At 45.2% G+C, this 19,566-nt stretch overlaps 1 protein-coding gene across 1 annotated transcript in view; it reads right to left on the bottom strand.

Moving 5' to 3' along the window:
* Nucleotides 1-4,475: 4,475 nt before the first annotated feature.
* The window catches only part of Irag1 (inositol 1,4,5-triphosphate receptor associated 1), a 104,703-nt gene continuing 89,612 nt past the window's right edge, over nt 4,476-19,566 (bottom strand). The window contains 3 exon segments of the mRNA XM_040756317.1: nt 4,476-7,815; nt 12,487-12,621; nt 14,189-14,308. Of these exon segments, the coding sequence (XP_040612251.1) occupies nt 7,572-7,815; nt 12,487-12,621; nt 14,189-14,308 (499 nt within the window). The 3' untranslated portion in view covers nt 4,476-7,571.

Raw genomic sequence — 19,566 nt, 5'->3', positions numbered from 1 at the left:
GACGCTAGCCCTGAATTTCCAGAAAGAGAGGTAGGAATCGTGTCCTTTTGTGTTATCTTAATGCTTAGCATCATGAAGGGAAGAATAAACTATCACAAGAAGGGAGAGGGGATGGCAGGAAGGGAAAAGTTAACTGCAGATGGCAAAGCATGTGAGAAATAACTTAGGAGAAGCCAGAAGACACTGACTTTTGTAAACAAATGGACAGCTGGGGAATTCTCGGATAAAGAGGGTCTGAATGACTGTACTGAGGCTGAGCAGTGAGTTTCCAAAATAAGGAAACAATTTGTTAATGACCTGCGTGAGAGAAGAATTTAGCCACTGTTAGAATATGACTGGAAATAAATATTTTCAAGACAGGTTCTTATTGTGTAGCCAAAGCTGGCCTGGGCCTTTTTTTTTAAAAACAATTTTACACATATATATAATGCATTTTGGTCATATTCACCATTGCCCTCTCTTTTTGTCTCCTCCCACTCTTTCCCAGCTCCCTCTTCTCAGCAACTCCCCCCTCCTGTGCTGCCTTTCCCCATAACCCCTGATTTTAAATAGATTGTTTACATGTGCATGGATGTAGGGTTGTTTCCTGAAGAAAATGGATGATTTCTTCTCTGGCAGCCAGTAACTGCCAATAGCTGCTCATGAGCACAATCCCTCCCTGGCTGTGATGGAAGGTGCATGGTCTCAATCTTGTCCAAGTGACCATAGCTGCTGTGCTTCTGACTGCAATGGCGCAGTGTTTCACAGCTCTTTTTCCTACCACAGCTCTTACAGTCCTTCTCACCCTCTTCTACCTGTATTCCCCCAGTCGGTCTTGGATGGGGTGGGGGTGGGGTGGGGAATGGCATAATATTCCATTCAGGTCGGAGCACTCAGCTGTCACCTAACCTCAGAATTCTGAGCTGCTATGAGCCTTCTGTACTCACCATCTCCTCCTGAAGAAGGAGATTCTCTCCCTGAGATGGGTGATTGGAAACTTGATTGGAATTCACCGCCTCCCAGAGTTAGAATATGCTCAGTATCAGCCTCTAAGCTTCTGTATGCAATAAGCCTATTCTAGTTTCCTCTTCTGTGGCTAACATAAACCAGAAAAGGCAGCATGGTGAGGAAAGCATTTATTTCATCTTACATTTCCAGGTCCCAGTCCATCACTGGGGGAAGTCATGGCAGAACTCTCGTCAAGAACCTGGAGCAGCTGAAGCACAGATGATAGACGCACACGGCTTTACAATTTCTGAGGATGTGCAGGACGAGGAAGGGTAGCCCTCCATGCTGTCCACTTCTAAATAACAGCTCATGCTATCACCAAAGAGAACCAAAAATGAGAGGAGAAGTTTGTACAATTAGGAATTTGTAAAATAAAATGAAGGGATTATCCATTAATTTCCAAAGGACAGCAACAAATATGGACTATGCAGGCCAATTTTACTTCAGGGTTATTAAAACCAGGATCAAAAGTTCATAGGTCACCAGACCAGACCACAAAGTACCATAGCTGGACCTGATGCCAAAGACTGAGCTTAACTCAGAGATCATGGGCTTTGATATGAAGAAGATTTTTAGTTGTCTTTTAAATTCAACACATGCAATTACAATTTAAATAGAGTGGAGGCTTTGCAAAGTGGCAGCATAAAAGTACAGTACAATCCAGAATGCTGGGCTGAGGACGGTGTCCGCATTTGAGTTTAAATCTTACTAACACTAACAATCCATGTGTCCTTGAGCAATATTTTAAGGAGCCCTGAAATTCCCTGGGCCTTGGTTTCATTGCCTATCAAAGGACAGAGTCACATGAACTTGAAAATGGCAGTAGTTCTATGGTGGCAAATATTATAAAGATTATTTTTAAGAAATGTACAGGTGCGTCAGGCAGTGGTGGCACACACATTTAATCCCAGCATTCAGGAGGCAGAGGCAGGAAGATCTCTGAATTCATGATCATCCTGGTAACAGAGTGAATTCCAGGATAAACAGGGCTACACAAAGAAAACCTGTCTCAAAAAAAGAAAGGAAAAAAGGAAGGAAGGAAGAAAGGAAGGAAGGAAGGAAGAAAGAAGGAAAGAAAGAAAGGAGAAAGAAATACACAGGTGAGCAAATGTATTAGTCATTGCATTCTAACTACTGCAACCAACACCTGCATGCCTCAGTGGCTTACTTGAAAGGTCTGTGTGGCATTCCAACGGCTGACAGGTGGTGATGGTAGTAATGGTGTGTGTGTATAGTGAGGATTCCACAGCACAGTTTATTCAAAGATAGAGGCTGTTTCTACCTGATTCCCATGGCACTCCTGTCTTCTAATATCTCTGAGTTCTCTTTCTGGATCTTCACAGTGAACCAGCAAATGTAGATAATGGTGTTGAAGATTGCCTTTGAGGCCAACCCTGGAATATATCACTCCTGTTTATAGTGGGGTAATCAGTACTTAGTCACATGTTCCCATCTAACCTGATTAAGAAGTTTTAATTCAGCTATGTACCCAAGAGTAAAAAGTGCTTGAGTGGCTGGAGAGATGGTTCAGCAGTTAAGAGCACTTGACTGCTCTTCCAGGGTCTTGAGTTCAATTCCCAGCAACTATTAGGTGGCTCACAGCCATCCATAATGATATCCTCTGATACTCTTCTGGCATAAAAATAGAGCACTCATATAAAAAAAAGTGCTTGAGTGTCCCTGCCTAGTCACCCAATATTGGGCTCACTATTTCTCCCTTTTGCAGACCACTATACTCTTCTCAAGGAAGGCCACCCAAGGTCCTACCCTGCACAGAGTCCTTGATCTCAGAGTTATTCCCTGCCTTAGTTAATTTTCAGTTTCTATGATAAGTCACAACCAAGGTAACTTATAAAAGTAAACATTTAGTGAACAGTTATAGTTTCAGATGGTGAGTCCATGACCATCATGGTGGGAGCATGGTGTTGGAGCAGTAGCTGAGAGCTTACATCCTGATCCACAGGCACGAGGCAGGGGAAGCTAACGGGAAAGACTTGGGACTTTTGAAACCTCAAAGCTTGCCCTCATTGACACACCTCCTACAACGAGGCCACACCTCCTAGTCCTTCCCAAACAGTTCCACCAAGCTGGGGACCAAGTATTCAAATAGATGAACTTGTGGAGGCCATTCTCATTCAAACCACTACATGCCCAGTACTCCAATCTGTGGCAATCTGTAGTCTTGCACCTATGAGTATAAAGGGGTGTATACCACTCCCCGATGTACTAGTGAGGCAGGGTCTGGATGATCTCAATGAAAGCTCCCACTTGTCAAGGGGAAAGATGGCAGTCACAGCAATTACCAGACTAACATGGTTCAGGAATGCCAGAGAAGTGGCATGATGAAGATCATTGCTGTGGACAGATGCAGTTTGAATGTCACTCAAGGGTCTATTGTAGGTAAATGGTTGATCTCCAGGGTGGAACCATATTAGGAAGAGGGGTTAGTGGGAAGTTTTCCTTGTGCATTTCCTTTGGGAGCTCTTGGGATAGGGTTGTTATATAAGGAACAAGGCCACCCCTTTTCTCTCTGCTTTTTTGACACTTGACTGCTTGCTCTAATATCCACTCCTGTCACTATCATTTGCCCTTCACTAGAAATGAACTGGCGAAGGCATCATGACCTTGAATCTCCAGCACTGTGAACCAAATGAACCTTTTTTAAAGCTGAATGTGGTGGTGCATGCCTGTAATCCAACCACTCATAAGATGGAGGCAGTAGGATCACGAGTTCAAGGCCAGCCTAGGCTACAAAGTAAGAATTGGTTTCAAAACAAACCATTAAAAACAACCAAGGCTCAGGGGACTGTTGAAGTGATTCTGTGGGTAAAGGTGTGCCTCACTGAGACTAATGACCTCGTTAGATCCCCAAAACCTATATGGTGGAAGGAGAGAACTGACTCCCACAAGAAAATAACTGGATACTCTGTCTTAAGGCTAACAGTCCCATAAAACCTAACATATGAACAAAAGTTGTATCTCATATTCAAAAGATGGAGGATGGCCATTGTCAATTTTACCAAATTTAGAGTCATCTAGGTCCTAGGAAATGAACCTATGGACATGCCTATTAGTGGATGGTCTAGATTAGGCCAATTGTGGTGGGAAGACCTGCCCACTGTGGGGGGTACTATTCCCTAGGATGGGATCCTGGACTGTATGAAAAGGAGAAAGTGAGCTAGTTACTGACTGCAGCTGCAGTGTGACCAGCTGCCTCTAGTTCCCGCTGCCAAGAATTCCCCACCATAACAAGCTGTACCCTTGTGAGCAAGATAAACACTTTTCCCATCAGGTTGTTTTTTCCAGGGTATTTTAGCCCCAGGAAAAGTCACAGACATTTTTGGAGAAAGATCTAATCATTCCAAATTAGATCCTGACTGTGTTCCCCGAGAGAAGTTCAGATCTACAGTTCTCAATGGATCTAATTCAGCATTGGAGAAAGATTAGGGTTCAGCTTCACATAACAAAGAGGCATTTGACTTCTGCCAAAGGTTTGGAAATGTGCGTTTATTTTCAAACTCATCTATGTGACATTCTACAGTTCAACACTAGCACACCTACCTGTGTGAGCCTTAACATTAGGGTCTGACAGCCGGTGATATGCAAGTCCAGTGTCTCCCTTGCCATTCCCTCTTCCAGGCTGCACAAAGGAAACAGACTGCATGGTGGCTAGAGAGTGAAGTTCCTTTTAGAAAGTGAATCAGTGGTGATGCAAGCACATTGCTCTGAAATAGAAAGCTGCAACCAGACTCGCAAGGCTAAGCAGAAATGCCAGGTTTCGGAGGCATCTTGAACGGGAACCTTTAATTTTACTGTTATGTCTGGAAACACAAGGTTGGCTTCCATGTCACTGACTATGTGAGGCAGCATCTGTAACTGCTTCAAGTTATCCCTTCTTTTCTTGAAAAGGTGGGCCAACACCTGTGTTTTCAGTCATGCTGTCCTAAATATGGCTATGCTCTTTGGAGATGTCCTTTTCCTCAACTGCCCTTACAGATGGAGTAGTGTGGTTGCTGATCTAGGCCCAAGGACTCCTGCAGGCTTCAGAAGCCTGTGACAATGCTGAAGCAGTTTATACATGCTCTTCTTGACTTTGTCTCACCTAGAACAGGGGTGACAATCTGTGACCAAATGGACGATAAGCTCACTCAAGTTGTACCTTCTTTTGGTGTGGAGATTAGACATTGACTTCCTAGAATCCTAATGGCTGTTCTCTCTGCAATCCATCTACAGCTTGTCTTTGGCTATATGATGCTACTAGTTAAATCTCCTTTGACTGGATCTAGTCCCATGGAAGACACCAGGAAAGCCATCTACCTATGCCTGCAAAATCCCACTGCCTCACTCTGAACCTCATTACCTTTAATGGTACATCCTGGGGCTCCTCACTCAGCCATGTTCCAGCCACTGTAAAGGGTGCCCCTTCAAAACCAGTGTTTTAAAGTGAGGCCTAGTTGGGGTGAGTTGTGGGGGCATGTCTCTCTAAAAGTAGTGATTGCATGGAAGCTTGAACTTGGGAATGGGATTTCTGTAGTCTCGTTTCATTCTTGTTCTCTCAGAGTAAATAAAGATAAAAGTAAGCTAAGGTCAGGAATTAGTCATGACAAGTTTCTCATGGAGATAAGAATGGTCCTGAGGGAGATGGTATTGGGAAGCCTCAAAATTTCATGTTCTAGGCTACTCTCCACCTTGAATGGTCACTTTCTCTTTTATCCAACATTAAATGACCCTCTCCAAAGTGTTTGCCATATTAAGTACCTATCCAAGAGATGGTGAGACATAGTATTTGAGGAAAATGTCCAGGGAGACAGATGTATAAATGGGTTAGATAGTAGGTGCAGGTCAATGATTGAAATTTAACAAGTGCCAGACGCACTAAGTGGGGTGCCACCATGATGTTGGGTATGGTAAGAATGTGGGAGGAGGTCTCTGAGGGGTAGAGAGGGATGGTATTTGTGCTTGAGGGGTGGTCCTCAAGAGTGGTGAGAAGAGGACAATGGCAGGAGAGATGCTTATGGGTTAAAGTGCAGTGGGAAGAGTAATTTCATTTGAGAATCGTGGCTGGTTTGGAACAACTGAAAAGCCAGTTGAGAGAGTGGGATCAGACTGGAAGGCACCTAGGAGACCAGAGAAGAGTCAGGAATACAGTCCCTGGGGCCAGACCACTCTAGTTTGAATGATTTAATTACTAGCTATATGTGCTTGACAAGTTGTTTCTCTCTCTCTCTCTCTCTCTCTCTCTCTCTCTCTCTCTCTCTCTCTCTCTCTCTCTCTGTGTGTGTGTGTGTGTGTGTGTGTGTGGTCTTTCTGTGTGTGCATACTCTTTTATCATTTATGCTTCTGTTTCCTTATTTGTCATGGAGAGAGAAATATCCATTTCAGATTTTGTTTTTCTTGAGGACTAAATGAATTACTACCTATATAACACTGAAACACTTTGGGCTCACAATAAGTTCTACATGAGTATTAGCAACAAAAACAATGAAACCACAATAGAAGCTCCATCTCCAACTGATGAGAGCTGAATGAGGTTGACAGCTGAGCAGGGTGAGAGAAACCATGCTGGAAGCGGGATGCGCTCCTTCTGTTTGGCGCTGAACAGGTCTTCGGTAGGACACATTTGGGCCGGAATTACATGAGAACAGCAGCCCTGAGGTGCAAGGCAGAGTGAGAGTCTGGAGTGGAAGGCACACCTTTTCTTACCCAAGGGGTGGGTTAACTGTATAAGATCACTTTCAAATGCAGCACACAAGCAGGGAACAAACTGTGCAGCTCCAAACTGGCATCAGAAGTGCAATGAAGAAGACACGATTTCTTGGGTTCTCAAACATCTTCAGAGGTGTGGAGGGCTCCCTGTACGGATGCCTACCGACTACTGTTCCATACCTAGTGAAAACCAATTGGTTGTCACAACATGGATACCACTGAGCAGAGCATGCTTCCAGAGAGTGGGTGTCTGTGCACAAACACGTTGTGTGTACTGTCCATATGTATAAAGATAAGTTATATATTAACTCACATCTTCCTGTTTCCTTTCGAGCATGGGGCTACTTTTAACCTGTGTACTTTTGTGAGTAAGCTTTCCCACTCCAACAAGAAATGGTGATTCTGAAGGGGAGAGAGAAGGCTAAAGATTGTTCATAGGAAGTGGGAAGACATCCACACTGTGACTCCAAGTACCAGGTCTGATCCTTATGGTCTGTACTGGCCATTAAGTACCATTCTTCCTGATTATGAAACACAGGGAGGATAAGGAGGAGAGCAGGCTTCTCACTGTCCCCTGAATGAAGGGGTTTCAGTTCTCCCAATCCATCTGAGCCAGGGGCAGGACTCTTCCCTGGGGCCAGAGTCCTTTGCAAAGGTCTCCATCAGACACTTTCCTGCAGTTTTGCCGATCTCTTCAAAGTATCAGGTTACTGAGTGAGAGTAGCTTCCATGGAGGCGATGAGGGTGAAGAGAAAGCCTCTTGGTTCCCCGATGGGATGGGTGACCACATGTGCACATGTGGGCCTGACACACTGAACTTGGGGGCAGAGTGTTGGGTGAATACACTAGAGCAGGGCATGGCTGAGGGGTCCAATGTCCTACTGCTCTGCTGGCTGCTCTTGCTGGAGTCCTGAGCTCCACCAGGAGTCCCGCTGGGCTGCGGAACAGGTGGACCTCCCAGGGGGCCCATCAACCTGCTCTGTACAGGAGTTATAGGAGCTGTAGAGGCCAAGCACAACACTCAAGACAAGCATTACTGAGGCCATCATCCAGATCACTTGCCAGTGTTGACACAATTTGGGATACAGGACTTGTAGGAAGCGGACCAGTTCTTCAAGTTTGCTGTCAATGAAATACAGATAGATTAGTATATCGAGCACGTATCTGATGCCCAGACCAATACTTCCCTGTCTGGGGATACCCTCTATGCTGTCTAAGGCAGAGGTTCTTAAGCTCAACGATACAGAGAATCACCTGGCAGATCATATTCAAAATTTCCCAGGCCTTCTAATGAGGATCCCAGTTAGATCTAAGAATCCCTGGGTGACTCTGGTGCCACTGGTCCACACTGTGGGAGACTCGTGCAGATGTTTGTCACCTTTATTGTACCCATCTTCCACTTTGTTCCTCCTTTTCTCTCCACTCTCTCTAAAGTGTTCTCTCCATCCCTCTTTGTCTCTCTCCTCTGCATCTGTCTCCTCTACTTTGACCACATTCACCCTTGCTTACTTCCCAGCTTCCTCTCAGCCCACCCTCTTTCTCTTCAGTTTAGTAAAAAAGACATTTGATCAGAGTCCCATCCTAGAGGCTTCTGGAGATGTCCTGTGCATTTTAAGCAAACTATACTTTTTCTCCTGTGTCTATTCCAACTCTGTGATTTGCAAAGCAACATTACTGAGGGTTACCAGATGGAAAAGGTGGGGAGAGGGACTGAGGGCTGCCTGTAGACCACATGTCTCACAAAGACACTGTAGTTAGTGCTCGGGTCAGCTGCTCAGGAGGATGGCAGCTTGAACAGAGAGCGGGTGGGAAGTAGATGGGTTGCCGTAGAATGAAATACTCGGCAAGTGCCCTCCAAAGCCAGCTTCTTGAAATGCTTGTCTTGGATGCCATGGCCACAGGGGACAGCAGTTGGTCCCGTGTCTGTATGAGAACCCAACAAGCAATTTCAGCTGTACAAGTCATTACATGACTTGGAAGTGGACCAATTTCAGCTGTGCAAGCCATTTCATGACAGTTTAGTACATTTGCTTCTAAGGAAAGTCACTAGCTATTTATGCAATTATTAGGAAGGGAGAGATTGGAAGTGCAAGCTTCCTTCCTTCTAACCCCATTTATCTTTAGATTCCAGTGGGACATAGTTGGAGTCCAAAATGGAGTCATTTTTGAACTGTATTTTTGTGCTCCCAAACAGGCTGTTGGTGTGGGCTGAAGCCCACTCTAAATCTGCATTTATAGATTTCCTTTTTAATTATATGTTGGGAGTAGGGAGTATGCCCACTAGTGCCCATGTGTCTGTGGAGGCCAGAGGCATCAGATCCCTGGAAGTGGATTTACAGGAGGTTGTGAATTCAGGTCCTCTACAAGAGCATAACGTTCTCTTCATTGCCAAACCATCTTTCCAGCCCCTTAATCCATTCTCAGGCTACAAAAGAGGCAATCAAGATCTGGGTAAATGATCCTTAAGAGAAACTGGAAACAAAATTAAGCTAGAAATAGAAAATTCCTTTGGGTCAATTTTTGATACAAAAGCTTCTGCTTTCAGAGGATTATTGGAAAAGTAAAGGCACCACTTAACGGTCACTCAGGCCCATAGAGCACATTTGAACCAGTGGTGAGAAGAAAGAGCCGTTTTTCTGTCACGTATTGTGAATCTCAGCTGTGTTACAAAACAATCTACAGACCACGTTAAGAAGGTGTTGGTTGCTCCACACAAAGTTCTTCTAGAGATCAATATTTATAATAAACTAGTTCATTATGTGGAAGATGAAACTTACAAGACTTAGAGTTTGATGTTGAAATCAAATAAGGAGCTAGTTACTGGGCTTACTTCGTTCAATGTTTCTTTATTTATTTAATGTGTGTGTATGAGTGTTTTGCCTGCATGTATGTGTGTGCACCATGTACATGCCTGGTTCTCATAAAGGTCAGAAAAAGGCATCAGATCCCCTGGAAATGGAGTTAGGATAATTGTGAACCATGATGTGTATGCTGGGAGCTAAATTCAGGGACTCTGCAAGAGCAACAAGTGCTCTAAACCACTGGGCCATCTCTCCAGACCCAGCGTTTTGTAAAATGTACAAAACAGGCATAAAAGTCTCTGTGTGTGCCGGGCGTTGGTGGTGCACGCCTTTAATCCCAGCACTCAGGAGGCAGAGGCAGGCGGATCTCTGTGAGTTCAAGGCCAGGCTGGACCAACAGCCTCCAAAACAGAGAAACCCTGTCTCGTAAAACCAAAAAAAAAAAAAGTCTCTCTGTGTGTGTGCATACGCATGTACATGCATGCATGGGTATGCGAGTGCATATATCTAAGGATGCACATGGAGGCAGGAAGAGGGCATCGGATGATCTTCTGTATCCCCTTCTCCTATTCCTTTGAGGAAGGGTCTCTCTTTCACCCTGAGCTCATGTTTGCTCAGGTAGTTAGCTGGAAGTCAGCCAGCTGCAGCGAGCCTTTCCTCTCTGCCACTCTTGGAGCTGGGGTTACAAAGTGTTCATGGGATGACTGGCTTGTTCTGTGAGTTCTGGAATCCAAACTCCAGAATTCGACTGAGTAGCAAATATTCTTAATAACTGAGCCATTTTTCTAACCCATGGAATTTTTGATAGCTTCGGACTTTGCTTGCTAGTGAGGTGCCAACATGTCACAGGGGACTCATATTCAAGTGAAGGTTTCTACAAGCAACTCCACTTCTAAGGGACTCTACAGTGGGCTGAGCATCTTCTGGCATTAAGCACGACAGCTCTTGCAACCAGTCTGGCTTGGGTTATGGGTGAGAGAGGGACTTTTCTGCAGTGGGTGCACAGTTTATATGATAAATTTCCTGAGAAGATGGGCTGAGCCTGAAAAAGTGAAGCTGTACCCCTTGCTGAAGGCTGAGGACCCTGCTCAGGTCTGGGATCAGCCATCCAAGTAAGTCATCTATTCAGAACCTAAAACAACGCCAATCAGGCATGAAGGATGGGAGTCTGAATGAGGCCTCTAAAGATTCAGGTGCAGCAGACGGCCATTGCCAGAACGGCTCACAAGGTGAGCAGAAAAGGACCCAGGCAAAACATTGCTTCCCCGAGCTTTGATGAGACAGGAAGGAGCTGCCAACTGCCAGAGATGGAGTTAGGTCTGCCTTTTGTAAGCCAGACTGTTTACAGCCACATGCTTGCTGTTTATTTCTCTTTTGTTATTTTGCTGTGTGTGAAAGTGTTGGAAATTCTAGCCTGTCTTAGATGAGTTCAAGGTGCCAAAGGAAGAGCTTGGGCTTAACAAAGGCAGCCTGGTGGTCTGCAAAATAAATGCAGATGACCCGCAAGAGGAAGGTGAGACGGTAGGAGGACCGGATGCCGTTGCTTGGAGTCAGGGTTGTGTTTCCATGGTTAAACTTGAGGCTCTTTCAGCAGAGGGGGTGGTGTAACTGGCACAGGCATGCTCACCCCGAGGAAGCATTTGCCCTGGCACTCTGAGAAAGCTCTTTCATTGACAGTGGGGTTGACCCAGGCAGGCTGAGTCCCCTCCTGCTGGTTGCATCTTCCACTACTGGGCTCTGTCAATGGCATCTACAGGCTTGGAAACCCAGTTATCCTCTTTCTAATCTTCACTTACTACTTTATTCATTGCATGTGAGTGGGTTCTGGAGCTTGCCAGCGGGAGGCTCAGATTACAGACACTGTGTCTGGGATCAGGGGCAGGTGATCATACAGCTAATGGTTTTGTCTGGAGAAGTTCTGGACTCCAAGATAGTCGAGAGTATCTAAAAGAAGATTTCAGTGAAGTGTTCCAAGGTTGCTACAACTATATTTAAGGAAAACAAAACAAAACAAAAACAAGACTTATGGCTTTGATGTACTGATGGAGATAGTTGGGCAGAATATATGACATTGGGGCTTTTTTTTTTTTTGGAAAATCTAGAGTGTTGGTCTGGTCCTTATACTAATAAAACAGTGCATGCCTCCTCCTATGGATAGTTTATTCTGTCCTTAAACATACTCCTATGTGGGATAGTCCTGGCCTATAGCATCGTGACCTTATTATATAGAATACCCTGCAACTAGACAAGGTTATTTCCATTGTTCTTGGTGTGGGGATGTATATCAGCAGAAGAGTGCTTGCCTACCATTTGCAAGGTCCTGGGTTCAAACCCTGGTACCAGTTTTGTTTTGTTTTTAATTTATTGTTCTGTACGGTAAAGTGAGACCTACAGCTGTAGTGGAGCAAGTCGTAGGATACAGACTTTCTTTCTGTGTCCCATCTCCTCTTCCACTCCATAGAAGCAGATATCTTGAAACAAAAGAGACGTTATTTCCAGCCTAAAGTGAAGAGACTGCAAATGAAAGTGTTTGGTCAACATAGCAGGGACCTGTTAGAGACTGAACTTTGACCTGAGCAAACTTCCCTGCCTGACACTGTTCCCTCTGTTTCTCTCTACTGTTCTTGTTTTTGTCCAAACCCTCTCAGGAATTCAGGCCAGCTCCTTTGATCTGAACTCATCTGTGGTTGTGGCTGTGGAATGGCCTGACCATAGTGTGGCTAGGTGTCCACTAAAAGCACCTCTCCCTTTCTCAGCTCCTAAGAGCTAGTAATGGCTTTCTGCCCTGCCCATGACCTCTGACCCATCAGCATTCGCAAATGTGCCATTCCTAGCTTAATTTTCTCCAGTTAGTGCCTTCTTGAGTTCTGTTGTCCGATAAATGTAGGCCCCAGACCTACTGCTGTCTGGGAAAGGCATTTCCATCCCTTTTGTGCAATTCAACAGTTAAATGACTTGAGATCCCTTTGGGCTCCAAGTGTAGGCTTCCAACCTGCTTCTCTGATCTGTCTCTTCCTCCTCAGGTTCTTCTACCTCCACTGGTTCCTCGGGACTCTCCGTCTTCTGTTCTTCCTCCTCCTCCTTTAGGTCTTGAAGTTGTTCGGCCTTCTTTACCCCTTCCTGGCATCTGGAGAGCAAAAAGGAAGAACTGTATCTGGGAGGGTTGGACACGGGACATTCTTGCCTGAGACCCTGGGGGAGGGGACTGAAGAACCTCCACTTCCTGTGGCTCCATACGACAGGAAAAAGCTGGGAAGCTCTGTTGAACCCCAATACGACTCATGTCAGTACCATTTCCCCTCACTCCTCAGCCATCCTTCCTGTTTATGTGACAGTGTGACAAATTGATTGGGGAAAGAATGTGGGACAAGGTCTACTGCTGGTTGTTATCCTACAAAACATTCCCCAGAGATAAGATTGCATTTTCCCTATGGAACCCAGGGGCTTTAACTTTGGGGGACCTTCATCTCAGGGTACTGGGGCGTGTTTCAGAAATGCCAGGCTTGACATTGGAGGAACCCAGACAATGTTCATAAAACCAATAGAGGGACTTTGCTCTTAAGTCTTCTGAGAAGAAGCCCACCCCCCCACTCTCCACCCCCCCCCCAACCATGAAGCCCAGAAGTGGTGGCGCACACCTTTAATCCCAGCACTAAAGAGGCAGAGGCAGGTGGATCTCTGTGAGTTCGAGGCCAGAACTCACAAGGCTAGTTTCAGGTCTACAGCACTACTTCCAGGACAGGCTACACAGAGAAACCTCTCTTGAAAAACAAAACAAGAAAAAAGAAAGAAAGCCTCCCCACCCCCGATTCCTCTTGGAATCAGTATTTCCCTGAACAGATCTGCTCACTTGTCTTACATACAGTCAGGTGTCTAACTTTACTAGCTTGACTGGGATGGCCCCACCCACCACTGAGTGACTGTCATACAAATACCATAGGATTCTGTGCCCATGGTAAGCTGAACCTCCCTCAGGAGCCATGGAACACTATGCTTAGTTAAAGGTGAGTTTCTATCTTGAGTCCTGGGCCTTGGGCCCTGCCCAGTGCTCTCTCCGAGTGGCTGAGCTGGCTCTGGTTGTTAAAGTGGCTCCTTTAGAGATAGGCAAGGGTGGAAATGGGGGGCAAGGGCAGGAGAGAGGAGCTCTGACTTATAGGGGACACCAGGGCTATTCCAGGAAGCACAGTTGAAGGTGCCCCTGGGCACTGTTGGCAGCAACATGACAACACTACACATGTGTCAGGAAGCCTCGGGCAGTACCAAGAGGAACCTATGCCAGGCTTCTGATGTTTAGTTCTAGGCAGTGGTATCATGCCTGAAAAAGAGAGGGGTCCAGTTGAAGCTAGCTGTTGTCTAAGCACATCCCGTGTCCTGCTTCCCTATGTAGGGCTTTCTTGACTAAAGAGGTTTTGGGTAGCTGGGTGGTGTTGGCACACGCTTTTAGTCCCAGAACTCATAGGCAGGCAGATCTCTGTAAGTTAGAGGCCAGCCGGGTCTACAGAGTGAGTTTTAGGTCAGGCTCCAAAAGCTACAGAGAAACCATGCCTTGGAAAACAAAAACCAAAACAAAAAACAACAAAAAAAGAGGCTCTGGGCCCATTGATTGCTTGCCCTAAACTCCCCAGAAGCCAGGGTGTGGGAAGCTCCCTTCTGAGACCTGCCAGTTGCCCTTGGGGTGGCCAGGTCTGACTCACCCTTTGTTGTAGGCGTCTTCCTCTGCCCTGGCCTTGGTCTCCTGGCTCATGTCCTCCTGGCAGCTGGGGAGCGGCACAGGGGCACAAACTTCACAGTCAGCCTCTGCATTTGTCTTTCCACTAGTGAGAGGAGGGAAGCACAGGGTGTCATTGCAGCGACAGATGGAACAGCTAAGGACAAAACCGTGTCTTTGACCTGGTTCCTGATTCAAAGAGGAAACTTGGACTCTTTCACTGACTTTTGAGTTTTTAAACATCTACCTTGAGACAAGGTTTTATAAAGAACTGCTCTACGAATCTTCACCAGCCCATGGAGGAGGCAAACACTACAACAGTTCTCTTAGCCTGATGTCCCCAAATCCAACTTTATTCTTATTTCAGGAGGTGCTGTGAGTGGACAGGCAAGTGTCACAGTGTCACAGACAGCAGAGTCCTCCACGAGGAGGCAGACTGAAGCATCCTAGTTCCTTCTTTTCTCATAGACTGTGTCTATGACTTTCACTTAGTCTTTCAACTGTGCATTGAGTGTGATAATGTGACACATACAAGGTAATGTGGAATTATAAAGAGGAAAAGATAAATCTCTTTTTTGCCAATGTAGAGTTTTATAGAAGGAAAAAGTAATCATATTAATTATGAATTATAATATTTATGAAAGAAATTATTCAGTTACAGAAAATGAAAAAGAGAGGGTGTGTTTAGAGTGGATGGTCAAAAACGGCCTCGATGAGGTACTGAAACAAAAACCCTAGCCTCAAAAATGAGATATGCATACAATGGCCATCTGAGGTAGAGGATGGAGGATATATAGACTTGGAGATGCAATGGGTGCCGGGAGACCTGAGCTGATGAGAACAATCAATGTAGCAGGAGCTAAGTTTGGAGCGAAATAAATTGTCATGCACATGAAGTGTCCAAGAAGAAATGTTGGGTAGACACTTGGAGATGCCAAGCGAGGCAGAGACACTCACTTTATGTTGTAAGAATATAAAGGATGGATGATGGCCTAAGGAGAGATCACAAGGAAAGAAAAGCAGAGATCTCAGAACCAATTCCCAGTTATCTTTAAGAGCCAACTCCCAGTTATCTCCAAGCTCATCTGATGAAGATGAGGACAAAGACAAAAAGACAGAGAAATAGAGAGGGAGGTGCAAGCCAGAAGGGGGTGGAGGCTTGGGAGTCAGGGAGAGAAGGCTCACTGTGTTTCACTGTGTCTTCTGAAAGTTTGTGTCCCTGGTGGGGTTTGATAATGCAGGGGTCACATTGGGCCTTGAGGTAACGATGAATGCGCGATAAGGAAAGGGAAACGAGAAAGGTACAGCCATGATTGGGAGTGCATTGACAGGGATGCTCAGCTGAATGCTTGGGTCAAGGGCTGCAGGACTGTTCAAACACAGGTAGAAAGGGCCCAGAGGAGGCAACGAAAGAAGATGGCCAAAGGGAAAGTGCCTTTGACTAAAGGAACCACGCCTTTTGAAAAGTAAGAGAAACCTCTCCTTGATTGGACAAAGAGTAGAAGAGAAGGACAATGAGGTGGGGTCCTGACGAACAAAGATGAGCTGACTCCTATCCAAATGGGAAAGCTCTTTGTAAGAACAAGGCCAGGCCTTTTGCAGAGAGCAGGAGTAGAGGGTCTGAGAAACAGCAGGAAGTGCAGGCATCATGTGGAAAGGTAGGGAAATCACCTCAGGATAGCTGGGCATGCTTGGAGTCCATCTAATGTATGAGTGCACCATAAGTTCAAAGGAAGCAACCTAACAACCTAATAAGATGGATTCTGCAGCCATCTTGGTGCCCTTAATCTGACTGAGAGTGGTGGCATCATGGAGGAGCCCAGAAACAGCACCACATTGTAAGATGAACCTTCTAGAAGGAAGCTCAGGGTCACTGCTACTTTTCCTTAGGCAGAGTCCAAAGTGAAGCCTGCTCTCTGCTCTTAGCATCAATTTCCTGTCTTGTAGCTTTCCCTCAGACCTTGAAAAATATGTTTCATCAGGCTAGAAACCAAACCCCATCATGAACAAGAAAGATAACGCTCTAAAAATACCAGCTATTCATAATGTTTCTCCTCCTGCAAATTATACTCTCCACTCCCTTCCCCGTGACCTTAGCCTAATGTGCAGTTTCCTATTTGTCCAATGACTGGAGCAAGCTAAGAAAAACACAACTAGAGTCAAGGGTGGGGACAGACATTATCTCGTGAAGTGTATTTATATATTAGAAGTGAAATATGGTCACCCCACTTTTTCTTTTCTCCACAGCTGCCCACATTAGAGAGTCCTTAAAGCTAAACGAATATGAAGAGACTATGCCTGAGACAGACCTGGTTCAAACCCCAGCACTGCAGGCTCAGAGACCTTAAATACCAGCCTAAGGCTTTGCAATCTTGTAACCCCTTGCCTTGCAGGAATGAGGATATTCCAATGGAAAAGACACCTGTGGCCTCCCCTTGGCTGACAGACTACCTGAACAATGTACCCCGAGAAATTGAAATCTCCTCAGGAATCTCATGCTGGTAGAAGCCTAGGGCAACCAGAGGGGAAAATTGTCTCCCAAAAAGAACCTTGTAACTTGCCAGATCACCTTTCAGGACAAACCAGAGCTGATACTGTAGGGGGTCAATGATGGGAGGGACCACACCTTGACCAGAACTTTCTACTTACCCTTATCTCTGGCTCTCTACTTAAACTCAACCCTCCCTCCTGTTGGGACTGAAGATGTATTGGGTAGAGGGTCACTGGATCTCTTTCTTTTTCTTCCCAATATAGCCATATTGAATAAATCCTTTTCTGCTTTCTACTATTAATTTGGCCCTTTTAATTGGCTGATTGGGCTATGACATTAACTCCAGTAACAATCAGTGTGTGGGAGAGCTCAAATTTGGCCCTGTTGCAGGTTGGTTCTGACCCATGCTTTAACTGTACTACTATCTACCGTCCTTGTGAAGCATTCCTTTCTGGCAGCTAAGAAACACAAGCTCACTACTTGCCTACATTCACATTACTGATGTTGGCTGCGCTGTTCACTTTGGCCCACTAGCTTCATGTCAAGATGAGCTATCTTCCTTGGTCCCTCCTTCACTTCTCTCCTGAGGCTCTAAGTGGTGTAGAAGGCCCAAGGAATTGACTGAATGAAGCTATCCCCATCACATTCCCATAGCCAGCAATGCTCCTTTCTCCACAGACTGCTACAAATATGAGAGATTTTGAGGGCCTTGGTTTACCACCAAGCAGGATGCTGGAATTGGAGGTGGGACAAATATAGTAATATATAAATTTTGTTGTTATTTTCTGGCTTCTAGCCCAAGCTTGGAGTTCCCTAAATACCTTCTCCAACTACCTGGAGTTTCTCTTCATGTACTTTTAAGACTCATATCAAATCCTTCTCCTCTGTGAGACCTTTGCTGATTTGCTACTGTCTCCCAGGCCAACTGGCTAAATAAAGTGGATCTGTCACCTCACCTCCGTAACAAAGGGAGAATGTTTTCCCACCTGCCCATCTCTCCCTCTGATCATGAGCACATGGCAAGGGCTGTGTTTGCAAGGTGCCTGGTGCAGACCGGAGTGCTTTTATTACTCCAACGTCACAGTGGCCTGTCTAATCCCTGTTAGTGAAATGAACAGATCCTATCCGTAAATGAGGATTTCCTGAGAACCTAGAATTCAGCTTGGGCTAAGAGAATCTGTATTCATCTCTGTAAGTGAGAGCTGGGCACAATCTGTGCCCATTCCAGGGATAACTGGGTGGATTGTGTTTTCCATTCTTAGCCTGGAATGCCGTGCCTTCTTTCTGGAATGATTCATTAAACTGTGGCTGTGTTATCACTGTGCTTGGCTCTCAGTCACTTGAGTTCTTTTTGTTCAAAGTAAACTGTTGGCCAAACTGGTTATCAGTACATTGGTGAGCAGTATTTGAAAGTGACTTCAAGCCTTTCCAAGGGGCAGATATTGCCTCTTGGATTCATTGATGTTACTAAATCATCCCAATTCAGTGGCTTCTTTTGATAATCCCACCCTAGAGGACCTTAGCTCTGGGGCCTTCCTTACCCCCTTACATCCAGTCTCAGATTCTTGGGTGATAATTTTCCTGGGATATAATTTTCTCCATAATACAATCAATAAGGGGATAGATTGCTTGCTGTGCAAATTTAATGACCCTGGCTGCTTTAAAAACATAGAAAACAGTGATTTTAAAGACAATATCTAACACTGCACTGTGACACCAGCGTCATGGCCTATCCATAAAAATAATCTACTAACACCCCCACACCATGGCTTTGCTGATGCTTTGGTGAGTGGCTCTGCACACACCGTCTCATATCCCACTCTGTCCCACTCTCCATGCCCATATGACCACCGGGTTCTCCCTCAAAGAGGTCTCCTTCCCACCCTTTCCTCTATAGTACCTCTGAATGTCCTCTGTTCTGTTAGGAGGTTAAGGGCATGAGCCAGGCAATCTAGCTGTGTAAACTCAGGGAGCATATCTCTGGGCATCATCTTCCTCATCAATAAGACAGAGATATTAATAATGTATCCACCTCATGAAGTCCTTGGCAGAGTTAACAAGGAATGGACAGCAATTAGGGGGAAAGGTACCTGGCACACAAGGAATGAGTTTTAACTAAGAACAAGAATTGTTATCACCACCACTGTAGCCATCATCATTCTTTGAATTCACCACTACCTTGGAATGCTGTCAATCTCTTATTCACCTAGCTGATGGTAAAAACCTTTAGGCTTAACTTTTAAAGCAGATTCCTAGGGGGAAACATTTTCTGAGCCCCACCCCATCTTACACCCACACAGGGTTAGGGGCACATTTTCTCATGTGTTGGTCTCTTAGCAACAAGTACTTCCTTATGACAACATTCATCGCACCATGGAAAAATAGGCTGCTTCCTGTCTGGCTTTCCCACTAGACTAGCTCTCCTTGAGAGCATACCACGGGACTGACCCTGAGAGCACTTGTCAAAAGAACAAAAGAATAAAAGACCACGGACATATAGCTCTCCCTATACATATCTTTAAGGATAACTAAAAACCATTCTCTGGCCATATGTTTAAATCTATGCATTTCTAGACCTTTGTTGAGTTGAATATTGTTTTTCTATGAAATAGCCTACAAGAACAAGACTGGGAAAGCTCTAAGCTCACATTGGATAGACAGTGTAGTCAGCTGCTCTGTACTATGGACTGGCCATGGGCTACTTGATCATCCTCTCACATGCCTAGCCAGTTCCCTTCCTTATATGGAACACTTAAGAAATGGGGTATCATTTAACAAGAAGCTCACTACAACTACAAATATCTGATAAATTATAACACATTATTTCTCTTCAACAATGTGACTAGGCTAATAGGAATTGGTGCATCTATATA

Source organism: Mesocricetus auratus, unplaced genomic scaffold, assembly GCF_017639785.1.
Source record: "Mesocricetus auratus isolate SY011 unplaced genomic scaffold, BCM_Maur_2.0 Super-Scaffold_4256, whole genome shotgun sequence".
Taxonomy (NCBI): Eukaryota; Metazoa; Chordata; class Mammalia; order Rodentia; family Cricetidae; genus Mesocricetus; species Mesocricetus auratus.
Note: the sequence above shows the minus strand (reverse complement) of the source record. Positions and strands in the feature narration are given on the sequence as shown.